Source organism: Hippocampus comes, unplaced genomic scaffold (assembly GCF_001891065.2).
Source record: "Hippocampus comes isolate QL1 unplaced genomic scaffold, H_comes_QL1_v1.1 scaffold237, whole genome shotgun sequence".
Taxonomy (NCBI): Eukaryota; Metazoa; Chordata; class Actinopteri; order Syngnathiformes; family Syngnathidae; genus Hippocampus; species Hippocampus comes.
In genome coordinates, this window is record NW_017806159.1 from 2,075,967 (window position 1) to 2,090,159 (window position 14,193).

General features: G+C 43.7%; 1 protein-coding gene across 1 annotated transcript in view; it reads right to left on the reverse strand.

Annotated features, from left to right (window-relative positions):
• The window catches only part of mospd2 (motile sperm domain containing 2), a 15,365-nt gene extending 1,179 nt beyond the window's left edge, over positions 1-14,186 (reverse strand). Inside the window, exons 1-14 of the mRNA XM_019895367.1 lie at positions 13,977-14,186; positions 13,822-13,879; positions 12,651-12,806; positions 11,988-12,074; positions 11,723-11,877; positions 10,700-10,760; positions 10,578-10,616; positions 10,369-10,493; positions 9,886-10,059; positions 5,729-5,823; positions 1,547-1,640; positions 650-746; positions 278-398; positions 97-193 (exon numbers count right to left, since the gene is read on the reverse strand). Of these exons, the coding sequence (XP_019750926.1) occupies positions 97-193; positions 278-398; positions 650-746; positions 1,547-1,640; positions 5,729-5,823; positions 9,886-10,059; positions 10,369-10,493; positions 10,578-10,616; positions 10,700-10,760; positions 11,723-11,877; positions 11,988-12,074; positions 12,651-12,806; positions 13,822-13,879; positions 13,977-14,009 (1,392 nt within the window). The 5' untranslated portion in view covers positions 14,010-14,186. The remainder of the gene's footprint in view (positions 1-96; positions 194-277; positions 399-649; positions 747-1,546; positions 1,641-5,728; positions 5,824-9,885; positions 10,060-10,368; positions 10,494-10,577; positions 10,617-10,699; positions 10,761-11,722; positions 11,878-11,987; positions 12,075-12,650; positions 12,807-13,821; positions 13,880-13,976) is intronic.
• Between the last annotated feature and the right edge of the window lie 7 nt (positions 14,187-14,193).

The window sequence follows — 14,193 nt, forward strand, 5'->3', positions numbered from 1 at the left end:
TTTTCTTTGTGTGTTTGTGCTGAGAGGTTCTAATGTTTTGTGTGTGTGTGTGTGTGTGTGTGTGTGTGTGTGTGTGTGTGTGAAAGGTGCAATTACCGCTGCGTTTATATCCTTGTTGTTGCTTCCAAGATTGCCAGTCTCATTCTGCGGGCTCACTGCTGGTTTGACGCTTTCCATAACATGGCAGCGCAACCTGCAAGGGGGGGAGGAAAAAAACCTTGAACAAGACCGTCGGGGGGCGAACTACGGAGCCTATAGTAGAACTACAAGACAGTACCTGTGCTCCATGATTTTAGTCTTTTGTACTTCTTTCCAGAACTGCGCAAGTTCTTGAGATCCTATGTTGTCCATTTCCGCTGCCATGACCAGGAAGCGATCCTGGGGGGACGCCTGAGACCCTGGACGAAAATAAAAGCAAACCATGTAACGTGTGAAGGTCTTCAAAGAGGCAGCGGTTGTCTTTTCTGCCTCTGCAGGCCTGTCAATCAAAACAACACAAGGGCTTGTTGATGATGTGTGGCATCATGGGAGTTGTCCTCACTTCAGCCCAAGTCATCTTCGCGGAACATAAATGTCAGCCACTTTAGAGGGGCGAGCGATGAGATCATTTGGAGGCATTCAGTAAGCTCCAGTGAACTTGGAACAGTACCTCCATGCAGAGACACCACGATATCGATCGAGGCGCCAGGTTCGCAGGTGCTGCTGCTCGGCTTCACCCTGTACTTCTCCGGTGCGGTGGTCCGGACCTGTCAACGAACAGCCATTAAAATGAGAACCATTTCGTGGCCAGTGAAGTGAAATGAAAGCAGATACTATATCACGGAAACTCTCTCGTGAGAAAAATAGCACTCTATAGTATTGTACTGTTGAAAAAAAAAACATGCAGTAATAACAGTTAAAAGTTTTGTCTGTAATTCAATGCACATTGTACTGCTCTTTGTGGTGTATGGCCCTTGGCCACCAGGAGGCAGTATAATACATACCGTATTTTCCACACTAAAAGGTGCACTGGATTATGAGACGCCGATTGGCCTATTTCGTAATTTTTTCCATACATTGGACGCACCGCGTTATAAGACGCAATCTACAATGCGTCCACTAGATGGAACTACGCTCAAGAAAAGGCCAACAGAACGATCAGATGTCACTAAAACTTATTGAATAAAGCAGCGACACAGTTCACTTAACCGACAGCAAGTTATAATATTGACTCATTAACGTTGAACTCTGCTCTATTTCCGTGTTCAATTGCGTAAGCGATCGCCTTAAGTTTGAACTCTTGAGTTGTCAGCATGTCTCGAACAAGGAGCCATTTTGGGGTCGAAATATTACCGGAATGACCATACACAAGGTGCATCGGATTTTAAGGCGCGCTGTGAGCTTTGAAGAAAATGGAAGGCTTTTAGTGTGGAAAATATGGTACATAAATACATGTTGGTTTGAATATACGGCAGATTTTCATTTATTGCACCCATTCTCCGTGATAAACCGGCGGTTCGGTGTGATCCATTTTCGCACGGGCGATCTGCTAGTGGAATGCGCTCACCTTAAAGGCCAATGGGTTTTTCGCGACATTGCTCAGGATAATGAGGCTTTTCTTCTCTGTATCTCCGCAACCAAAACTGAGCTCTTCTGCAGGGCTGCAAGATGGGGGGGAAAAAAAATGAAATAGGTGTCCTATACCAATGCAATTTTCTAGATAGTAATAGTAGTACTATAAGGAAGGAGTATAATATGAGGAGCCTCCTCCTCATATTATATTGCCCTAAAAAATGCTACTTGGAGACACATGTTCTGGTTTATCTTTGGCTTTTTGTGACTATTATTCCAAAAGAAGGTGAGGCCTCATCAAGTTGAAAGAAGGCGACAAGAGCAGGACAAACATGGGAAGTTGCACAACGCAAGCCGATTCAAATTCAACGCGGCGAGACTCCCGACGTACGCCGCTTGTTATTAAATCAAGTGTTTGTGTTCTCGTCATTTTCACAATTTATGGCGAGTCCTCGCTCTGCTTAAGAACTTTTTGTTTCTAATCATTTACCCGGCGGAATGACAGTTTGAGAATTCTGCCTGTTAAAATTTTGGTTTCAAATCCAGCAAATAAGAATGCGACTGTCATTGCGCAACCGAAAAGTGTCCCATCTTACACGTTCCACTTCATTATTATGGCTGTTGTATGCTAAAGTGTAGAACGTCATTGCGTATACAAGGAGAGTCGATTCTGATATTTTCCCCCTTCTCAAATATCCAGTCATGTTTCACAAGCCCGTTCAAACAATGTGAACGACAGCTCACTCTGCAGCCCGACTCGGATAGTCGGCTACTGTGGACGCCCTTACAGGAATTACACACTATTATCCGATGGAAACAGGAAAGAGCTCATTTGGGGAAATCTGTGACAAGACGCCCAATACTGTTATCTTCTGAACACACAAACAATGCGGTAAAACACTTAATGTACTCTGCAGGGGGAAGAAAAAAAAAACATGCAATACATTCTCTGCCTCTTGTAAAGGCGGCTTTGCTGCTTCTAATGGAAGAGGAACTGCTGTGTATTTTCCTCTTTTTCATGTCCCGTGTGTGTTATTTGCTCACGGTATTCAAAGCCAATCGCAAAGTTGAGTGACGGCTTGGACGAAACAGTCGATCAAAGCATCCCCCCCGCCCTCCTCTCTCCGGGGAAGCTCTCGGGCCTTGAATTAAAAAGTAACCCAGAATCGTCGTGGCAGTAAATGCTCATTGCGATATTTTTATTGACGTGATTTGTAGCCTTCAGCTGCCGCCGTCTATGCATCAAAGCGGCTACGCGCTGGGGAAACAGACCTTGACAGCAAGTTCTGATAAATATATGCTCATTGAAAATGTGCGCGATGCGGACAACTGTAGTATTGGGACGCCTGGCCAATTGCACCTCGTCGAAATGGAGAAACGAAGCGTTGAAAGAAAGCGAAGAGCACGTGGGGGTTTCTTCCGCGTGAAACTTATCCAAGCATGCCTTTGTGGTCCTTGTTTCGTGCACCGGGAACAGCAAAACTCGTTCCCACAAAGTTGTAAGCATGTCATGTTTCGGTAAAATAAATAACTAAGATTTAGGGCTCATCGAGTAGACGGTACATACAAAAGATGGGAGGATTAATCTAAAAAAATCCGCCTTGCTCCAATTAGCTGGACATGCCATGAATCTTTGCCGCGAGGAATACACCTCGAACTGCAAATTGCACGCATGCATCATCCTGCGCTGCGGAGCTCAAACATTCAAACCAAGAAGCAATAGGCAGAAAATGTCGCAGATTTGATTGAGTGTTGGGGGGCCTCAGAAAGGAAATCGATGACCGAGCGCTGTCTCGCGCTGATTTCTGTTCATAATTAACCGCGGCGACTCCCTTCTACTCAATGACCAATTGATTACTGTACTGGCAACCATATTTCCCATCGCAGTATAAAGCCGGATCAATTGAGTTATTAATTAAGGTGCAAACACGTCAACAATGGCTCGGTGACAATATACATTTTAGTCAATATGACGTACCGGTATAAACATTTTTTGTTCTTTTTTACATGTAGCTTTTTTGACTGTGTTGCAGCGCCTGCTTTGAATGGCAGGAAGTGTAAGCGTAGGCGGGACAGTTATTTTGGTGTGATGGGAAGAGACTTCGCAAAATGTTTTTTCAGTGCACTGTCAAGCAGCTGCATGTGATTTTATTGAGCCATTTCCTCGACTTTTGTATGGTGAGGTACCTGGCAACCCTATTTCCCATTGCCGTATAAAGCCGGATCAATTGAGCTATTAATTAAGGGCAAACACGTCAACAATGGCTCGATGAGAAAATACATTTTAGTCAATATGACATACCGGTATATACATTTTTTTTCTTTTTTATATGTAGCTTTTTTGACTGTGTTGCAGTGCCTTGCTTTGAATGGCAGGAAGTGTAAGCGTTCACTATCAAGAGGGCGCGGGACAGTTATTTTGGTATGATGGGAAGAGACTTCGCAAAATGTTTTTTTCGTGCACTGTCAAGCAGCTGCGTGTGATTTTATTGAACCATTTCCTCGACTTTTGTATGGTGAGGTTAAAAAAAAAAAAAAAATCAAGATCCCACTAATTAAGATTACAGAAGTACTTTTTTAGCTCCGGTAGTAGCCTGGGGAGTTGATTTACGAAATTGCAGAGGAGAACATGCCTCCCCATATCCCCTTTTATTTTTTATCATGTGATTACCTTTTTTTTTTGCCAGCGGATGAGCAGTCACCTAAGCTGGACTGCACCTCCGTATCACTTCTCTTGCATCGTTCTGTTGAAATTGTGGCTGTCTGCCAAATATTTATTCCAGACGCCATCGAATTTTCGGATTGCGAGATGTCAATGTGATAGTTCACAGTTGCGACAATATCCTGCTTCATTGGGTACAGTCGAACAGCAACAGATGGATGATCTTTGATGGCTCCAGTGGCAGCAGTAAATCCACTTAATAGCTTTCTACACAAGTCTTTTATCACTCCGCATTTTTTTTTTTTCACACTCGCAAATTCTTTTTGGGTCAGCGGTGAAATATGGAATGGTCCCGAAGACCACTCTTGCAATACTGCGGTAAAGCTTCTCAGATGGACGTAACGTCCACCTAGTGCAGGGGTCGGCAACCCAAAATGTTGAAAGAACAGATGCCACCTCGGCTATGCTGGCAGCGTTGTGGTCAAGAATGGTATTGTTAGCATGGCGAAGGACGTAATGTCCACCTAGTGCAGGGGCTGGCAACCCAAATGTTGAAAGAGCCATATTGGACCAAAAAAACAAAAACAAAAAACAAATATGTCTGCAGCTGCACAAATTAAAAGCCTTATAATGAAAGCAACACATGCAGTATATATCTATATTTGCTATATTAGCCTACTAGTGGCTGCCTTTCCAGCAGCTCCTATATTTTGTTGTTCTACTTCTTCCATTCATAACTTTGCTGCTGTGAATTGGGAATTTCTCCATTGCGAGACTAATGAAGGTTTTCTTATCTTATCTTATCAAAATGACCAAGTTGGCTTTTTTCGATCGCACACCCACGCAGACGCACGCACTTAAGACACACATGCCAAAATGAACAACAGCCATAACGGCCGCTCAAACGAATGAGGCATGGGACGCACTTTTGCAGCGTGTTAACTATCGTAGCTAACGTCTACAGTTTAAAAATGCTTCTCTCGGCCCTCCGGATTCCCATTCTTTGCTAGTACCCTGAGTGAAGTGTATGTAAAACGCCTTTTTTTTAACAGCCACCTGCCTGGCATCCCATCCTGCTCATGGAAATGTGTCGCAGGCTATGACGCAAATCTTCGTTGACAGAAATGTTGACATTTAATATTTATTCTACACATTTTTACAGCATTGGAAAACTTTTAAGAATGTTTGTATCATGTTTGTCCTCCTACAGAAACCATATGAAAACGAAAAATTCCCTCCCCCATCTTTTTCCTTTTTCAAGAATTTTTGAAAAAGCTCCAGAGGCGCCACTAGGGTGGCGCTAAAGAGCCACGTGCGGCTCCAGAGCCGCAGGTTACCGACCTCCGACCTACTGATATCAACAGCATTGTTTTCCTCACCCCCTGAGATGCGTACATTTGTTGAAGTGTACGACAATCCTGGCAACGTGTACGGAGGCCGGCGATTGTGGTAAAACACTTGAGGATACAATTCTGGGGGAGAAATGTATTGTTCTGAACCGAGGGGAGTGACTACCTGATGTCCAACAGGGTGCCTTTAAATGTGGTCACGGGTTTCCTGGCTCCTTTACTGCGGCTCTCTCCCTTGTCGTTGTCTTCCAGGAAATTCACCTGCACAGAAAATGGGACTCTTAACAACAAAAGGACACGCAGAGAAGCAACCTTGGAGCTTTGTTGAACCGTTGGCCTCCACGTGCAGAGACCTGTCAGATCATGAAGGCTAATAATTAATTGCGTAATACTCTTTCTTGGAAACCCCCCCCATTGAAGGCCCCTGACTCTTGTTCTCATTTATGGACAGATCACCAAACAAAACAGCATGTCTACTGAAGAATGCAGAACTAAGATAAACCGCAGACTTGTGACTTGTGATAGAGAAAAAAAAAAAGACCCAATCACCCGCACACACTTTGACCTAAATCGTCCCACCGCAAGATCATAACAGGATGTTGATTTTGAAGATGTTTGCAGAAAATAAGGGAAAGAGAAAGCAGAGGGGAGGTGTGGCGTTGGTTGGTCTGCGGGGAGTGGGATTGGGGCAGCGAGTGTTTATTGCGTTCACGTGGTTTGGATGGGGAAGCAAAGGTGAGAGGACGTCACTGCATGTGATGGGAAAGTGAGTGACTCACAGGGGAAGTGTGTGTGAGTGTGTGTGTGCGTGTGTGTGTGTGTGATTTGAGCAACATGCCAGCTTGGCATTACTGTTTGCGCAAAAAAAATGAAGACATTGAGATAATCAACTGCTTAGGAAAAAAAAAAATCAATTTATTCGTCGTTTTCATTTTAAAGTGCAAACTTGACACATTACAGCAGGAATTAAAAAAAAGAGTAGATTCCATGTAACACGTGCCTGTGTTAGTAAGTAAAAATTACAGACTAAAATCAAAATACATTAGTATTGGGATGATCAAAGGCACTGCTGCTACTATCGTTGTCAAACGCATACAAATGCAGATCGTTAAAAAAATCAATCCAAACCTTAATTTAAAAAAACAAAACAATTACAAATGGAGAGGACGATTTACACATGCGGAGTGCTTGAAATGCTTGAGGGCTGTAGCAAATATCAGAAGAGTGAAATGCAGCTACTGTGACTACAGTACATTTGGATCAGGGTAGGAAATCACAACATGATTCGCGCTTGTCACTGTGTTGGGGACGAGGCAGAGAGGGCGTTGGTTGTTTTATTTTTATTTTTTGGCTTGGCCTCCAAAGTACGTGGGTTTAGTTTAGTGCTCCATACTTTAGATTTGGGTCTACTGTTTTAAAACAGTAACTCACTTTTAGTACTTTAATGGGACCTTTGAGGGGGGGGGGGGGGAAATGTTTGACTGGAGTGACGGCTGGTGGTCAATCTGATGGGCGTGATCAACACTGTGCAAAAAAAAAATAAAAAATTTACAGGCTAACAGTCCTGTAGCCTTTGTTTCTTCATGAAAAAAAGAGTCGGAAATGTTGTCGGCTCATTGAAATGTTGAACCGCCGAAATGTAGATCAAATCGAAATGTCGCATCCAAGATGGTCTCAAAGAGGCTCACAGTGATGGCGCTCGCATGAGCGCGCCTGCAGAAATCTTCCATAGTGTGAACGCCGTGTGTTAGTGCAGTGATCCTATGCTGCATCACCACCTCCAGCCCTTGTTTCAAAAAAGAGAGAGAGGCAATTAACGTCATCACGTATCATCCCGTCAGGGTCCCAACACGATCCTGAAGAGGAAGAGATGGTAGACGAGAGCTTCTTCAGACAGCTCGGTATATGAGCGTAGAGGGCCGCCACAGCAAGTGCTTTTTACCTTCTTCTTGTCACATTTCCATCAACAGAGAATTGGGAAACTTCCTCTATGCTACAACAAATTATTTGAATGGGAAGGAAAAAAAAGCACCGTTGGCCAACTTGACATTATTTGGTAAGTATGCTGTGATGTCGCATTATTCAGAGATCTGATGCATCACTTCAATTTCATCAGGCTTTGCCTGATCTGAACTATCATCGCATGGCGGATAGAAGAAATCAGTTCTTTGGTACGCCACCGCTTTCAAAGGAGGATCTCGAGCTCATCTTGGAACTGATTGCACTTAAAGCTGGACTTTGGATTTGTGTTTCAAAACTTTACAAGCTTGAATCTGCTCTTTTGACCTGATCTCAATCTGCCTCGGTTTTCGTCTTGACTGTGTCTCACCCAGTCAAAGACTTGGTCCCAATTGAAAGGTTTCATCTCATCAAAGCCTCGGTCTTGACTTTGTCTAAACTCCTTAAGTGTTGGTCTTCACTGTCCAAATGCCTTGACTTGGTCTCTATTCCTCAAAGCCTTGGCCTTACCTCTGCCTCAAAGTCTATCTTGACCCCTCAAAACCTTGGTCTTCCCACCTCAAAGTCTTCGACTGTCTCAAGGCCTCAAAGTGTTGGCTTTAACTCTGTCGGCAGCCCTCAAAACCTCGGTCTTGACTTGATCTGGGCCCATCAGGGTTGGGTCTGAGCTCTGTCTTAATGCTTGGAAGATTTCTCTTAACCCTTTCATGCACCCTGTAACCTGATACCATGGTAAGCTGTGCACTGTCGTAACAGCTGTCCCTGAAAGGGTTAAACTTTGTCTCAAGAGCTGGCAACCTTGATCTGGAGTTGGACCTGGCACCTCAAAGTGTTGGTCTTGACTTGGTCTCAGCCCCTCAAAATGTTGGGTCTTATCGCTGTCTCAACTCAAATGTAACCATCTCACACAGTTTGTGGGTCTAAGTGCAGGCAGTCTCATGAATTTAGCTGATTACGACACCGTACTCTTTCTGGTGCCAGAAAGAATGCAAACAAAGTTCACTTTTTACAGCACAAATAAAGCACACTTTTAAATGAGGTTAATCACTCCTGATTTGCATTTGTTTTTGCTGCAATCCATCCGATGTGCATGATCAACACGGTTTTTACTCGACAATGCTTTCTCTTGTTCATCTGGAATTTGAAGGCTGTGGGATTTGACGTTTTCAGCCGCTGCGGCGGTTCCAGTTTGCCCCACAAATGGGGACGGCGGCCAACAGAAATACTTGGCGTGCTTGTGCGCTCGTACAAAATGTGGGTCAAGCCCAAGTTGATGGGGGAGCTTCAACACATTAAATAACCCAAGAGCAAATAGAACATCAAATGGCTGTTGGATAGTGATGAACTTTCTGCCGGGCATCGATTTCAGGCAGGCTTATTTTGCACACAGCGAGCTGCAAGAAAAACCACATGGATTCTGAGACTGGTCGCTGGAACTTTACGTGTGGATAGAGTCGAATGTTAAAAGTGTGCTCGCAGTCCCACAGCGGTGAAGGTCAGAGTGAGGAGGAGGTGGGCAGAGGACATAGATGTATTCATCTAAAGCCGGTGGGTTTAGTGGGCATCCAGTTATGGGGGTGCGGCCATACAGTACGACATCGGCCTTCACTGGTCCATACAAGAATGAATGGGAACTAAGGAGAGAAGCTTTGACATCGATGCAATCAAAGACGTTGAAAGTCACCTTCGTGAGTAGGCGCTTTCCAAATCTCAGTAATACAGTCAGCTCCACAGAGTCTGATTAAACGCTGTAATCCTGTACTCATCCTTTGAATATGTTAGAGAAGAACAACTGTCCGGTATCTGTGGAATCATTAACTGTGAGAAGAACCGCATATGGGAAATACAGTATTAAGTAGTGACACGTCTCTCTCAAAGACAAGATGCCCCAATTACTCATCAATCACCAAAGGACCAATAAACACCTCCTTCAAACAGAAACAAAAATGCTTTGTTACTAGATGACGTCAGTCCATAAGACACAATTATCTGTACGGCCATTCAACAGTTAACTGCTGAGCCCATTTGAACTCTGTTGCTAACCAAAGCAGCATCAGCTGCTAAGACACATAATCAGTCTCTCAAATAAATTAAACTTGCGATATGTTGCGATGGCGTCATTGACAATTAAGTTGTTCAGCAGACTCTTTTCCTAGCGCTTGTTCACAACAGACATTTTCGTTAGCGTTTAACTCCACTTTCTCTGGATATAAACGGTAATATGCAGGCGAAGCTGCTAAAAAAAAAAAAATGTAAAGACAAATGAAAGACCTTGCCCATCTGTGGTTGAGTAACCCTAATCCCAACTGTGGAAAGATGGTAGACGAGAGAGCGAGAGTGCGAGAGAGAGAGAAAGAGCGATACCTTTTTGGGCTTGACAGCAATCTCTGAGTTGAAGCTGGACTCGACGCCATCTTTGCTTTCCAGCTCGCTCTCTTTGCTCTCGATCTCGTCCTCGCTGACGATGGGTCCGTTGTCGCTGATGGGCGTCTGGAAGTCGTCGTCGGGGAGAGGAGGGTAGCTGTACTTGAACAGGTCCTGGAAAGGGGACACCGGGGAGGAGCTTGTGTCATTGCAGGAGATCGTTTTGAATTGAAAGAAAATAATTTCCCAGTTTTGAATGACACATTACTGTGGTCAACGGAATGCTCTACTGACGATTGGTGATAATACTTGAAATATTGCAATGATTCATGTAATCGGACAGGGCTCGTACATGTGAATATTAAAGCAGTCATGAAATCGTGAATGTGTCCCTGAATGAATAATGTTATTTCTCTGCTTTATACAACACAAAATGTCTTCTCTTGCAATTGACACTTTTGCAAACGGTGCACTACAACATACCATTCCACCCATGTGAGGCGGGAGGTACTCTGGGTCGATGTACGACTGCAGTTCAGATCTGGATGCAAATTTAAGCTTGCTGATGGCCTCCGGACCCAACCAAGTCTTGACGATCTTCCACGCGGCTACATGAAGGAGAAAGAGGGGCCGGTGGGTTTCAGGGTTGAAATGTTGACACTGAAGACGCTGGGGCTGACTGACTATCTCACCATTCATGATCCAGGGCATCTCCACAATAATCATCTTGGCTGAAATCACATAATGATGACATTTGAACTCAAATACACGCAAAACAAAGTGAGAAATGTGGAAAAATGAAGGTTTTACTTACAGAGCAACTTGGGATAATATACTTTGAAGCAATTTACAACATACTTCACAAAGTCCATGTCCTGCAACAAAGTGAGACTTTAATCGTTGTTGTATATCTATGTGGCATCATAAAAGCGTCTTTTGGATGGTCGGCAATGTAGACCTATTTCCACACGTATCCACACTTACTTGTTTATATTACATAACTAATAAGATCCAGCTCAGAAAACAAACAAACAAACAAAAAAAAACCCAAAACATTTTATGTCGTTTTTACAAACTACATTGCCGTGCCTTAGAAGAGCAATTTGTGCGCCAAACCAAACAGCATTGTCCTTATATGTAGAAATAATAGTAATAAAGTTGCCTTTATTACTGTAATATTCTGCAAAAGCAAAGTCTTCATTTTTATGAGTCATTTTTTGTTTCTTTTAGGTTTGCGTGGGAATTTTAACATCCACTCTTTTTGTGTGATGCGACAATAAAAATATCCAAATTTGACATGTTGCTGTGTTTTCATTACACAGCACTAACACTAAAATACAATTACTGTATGTCTGCCTACTCCCCCCTTGCGCCCTGACTGGGCTCCACAATTGGCAGGAGTCCTCATTGCTATGCAGTCGACGCGCTCCTCGGCCTTAACAAGATCATACTGAACAAGCGATGCGCCGGCTCAAGCTGAGGCTCTGCCTTTTGATCGGATTTTCCAACCTCCTCATTTCGTATGCACGCCAAATAGCGTCTTCTGTTTCTCTTTCTATGCATCTTGCTGCTTTAGGTCTGAAACTCGTTTGTTCGCTTGGAGGAACTGTGTGCGGGAGCTCGCTCACGTCTGTGAAACGGCGCGTCCATGGATTAGAACCCCCCCCCCCCCCAACATAAACAACGGGGTTTAAAAGTAATCTCCAAAGAGTAAAACCACTGAAGATCGTCAGTCCCCGCGAGCACAAAGCAGGGAAGAAGATGACGACTTTCCAGCATTTTACCGGCTTGAACCTATTTCCCACAATCTGAATAAAACCTCCAAAACAAAACTTACTATATTGGACAGGCCAGACTCTGACATGTCAAAAACGACCGTCAAGGGCATCCCGGGTTCTTTCTTGACATTTCGCTCCAGCCAGAAAGCCACGTACTTTTTCTTGTCGATGATTGTTTTTGCATCCTTCACATGCAGTTTAACCTTAAACCAAACTGGGGAACAGTAAGCAGAGGCCAACTTTATTGTCTGTCATTTGCATGAAATATCTTTTTGTTATTCCAACAAAAGGGTGAAAGGAAAACAGCTCAAGTGTCATACATACAGAGCTTGTTGCCTTCTTTGTCGTAGCCATGGAGGAACACTGCCCCGGTCTCAAACATCCACCTGGGAATTGAGCTCTCCGACAGATCTGAGGGAGGAAAACAATCCTGTCAAACAATTACTCGACAAGGGTGGCTCGTGTTAGGAAAGCGCAAAGCGCTGTCTCAGCTGCCTGAATCCACCGGTCGTCATGCTTTGAAGTTTTTTTTAAAGGGGTGTGTAACCTCAACCTGTAGAGGAAAGGAACTAAAACTAGTCTGACAAGTTGACTTCATTGAGATCACAAGTGAGTGAAGAATGAGTGTTTGATTTCAAGGGTGAATAACAATCAGTTATGAATGACCAAAGGAAGAATGATATCCAAACCTCTTCGGCACCGTTCTTTAAATCACATTCCGGTCAACACAAAGGCCTGAAAATTTTCATTTGCCGGATTAAAGACTTCCCCGGAGCAAAGGCAACCCTCGGGACATTTAGACAGCAGGTTTTGTTGTTAGAGGCTGCCCATTCAGGATGTTTAACGCACAATGAAACTCTTGTGTGTAGAGGCTCAATCTCTGAGAAACAGCGAGAAAGGCGCTGATCTGACAACCATCGACCGAGGTGACATCAACAGTCCCATTGATGGGGCAGCGTTGTTTCCCCCCTCCCCAGCTTCCCTCACCGTTCACGCCGTACTCTTTCCTCCACTGGAAACTCTCATCAATCATTTTCAAGGCGTCGTCCACAACGTAGAGTCGCCACATCAGGTAGCCCTCCACCATAGAGTTGTCCTTCTGCAGTCTGTCCACATCTCTTAGGTCATATTTGTCTGATGAATCTGACATTTAAATTGACAATTTTAACTCCACAAGCTGTGTTAATCATCTGGCAGATAATGCACAAATGTACTTAAGAATTACACAAGTGCTTCACGAAATATGTAGCATACATGAGTGTAGGGAACTCCCAGTGTACTGTAAGGGGTTCTGAAAATGATAAACACCAATGTATTATTTGTTGTACATCTATTTGGGCAAGTGACGTATATTGAAAGGCAAAACAAAATGCTTTTCCACTGAATGAAAAAAGGCACATATATATGTTTCTTGGCTCCAAAAAATATTGGGAAGCACTGAAAATATTGTTATTTAAAGCAAAGGGGCCATTTGAGTTGTCATTCAAAAAAAGTCCCCTCGTTTTTGTTTCGTGTTGAGAATTAGATGAAATACATTGACCATAACATCTCTCTTTTTCGCTCGTGGATGCTACAGCTTCTTGTTGCTTTCAAGCTTAGCTTGTAGCAGACGTGTGCATATTGCAGCATGACGTCTTTGATCCACTGGTGAAAAGGACACTTTGATTCGCTCCTCTTTCATCTATAACTGCTTCAGACTACAAAGTGTATGCAGGAAAGTGGTTAGATTGCACGATTGTCTGTGTCTAATGCGTTGTCTTGTATTATTATTTTGTCATTTTATGTGAACTTTTCTATTGATGGCGGCGCGGACACCCGCAGCGGCTCCTCTTGTTTTATGTTGTCTTGAGAGGGAAGAAATTTCATCTGCACATTTGACAATAAAGTTGTACTTGACTTGACATTGGGACGAGCATAAATGTAGACTGAGTGAATTAAGGGTGTGTGACCAGTGGCCACCGTTAGTTAGCTGTTCATTTGAAGCTTATCTGGACTCTTCGTTTCATGATGCGATCACCGTGGTGTTTTGCCATGCTTAAATCGTAGGCACATAAGTACGGATATTTCACATGTAATAGCTGGTTTGTGTATGCAAACAAGTGTAATGTGGTGTGAAAGATGAGTCAAATGACAACTTGAAAGACCATCAGTCCCTTACCTTTGAGGAATTCGTTGTTGAATCTCTCTCTCGTCTGTTCAATTTTCTCTTCAATGCCCTGCCACATTAGAGTTTGTAGAAGTTTAGTCACGCGTTCAAGAAGCAAAACAACATTGGAATCTACGCTCCATCTTCACATTTCACAGTTGGAATACCTGCTCTCCTTTGAGTTGGTCAGGTTCAGCCATGTTCAACTGTCACCGGCGCGTTTCCTTCCCTCGGATAGTTAGTTCCTCGTTAGCTCGCTCGCTACCGAGCTGCAGTTTGGATGAATCACCGTACAGTGGGCAACTGACGCCCCATCGAAGCCATTTTGGGTCAGCTCGTTGGCCACTCCTCTTCGCTTTGTTCTTGCTTTGCAACGGGACAAAG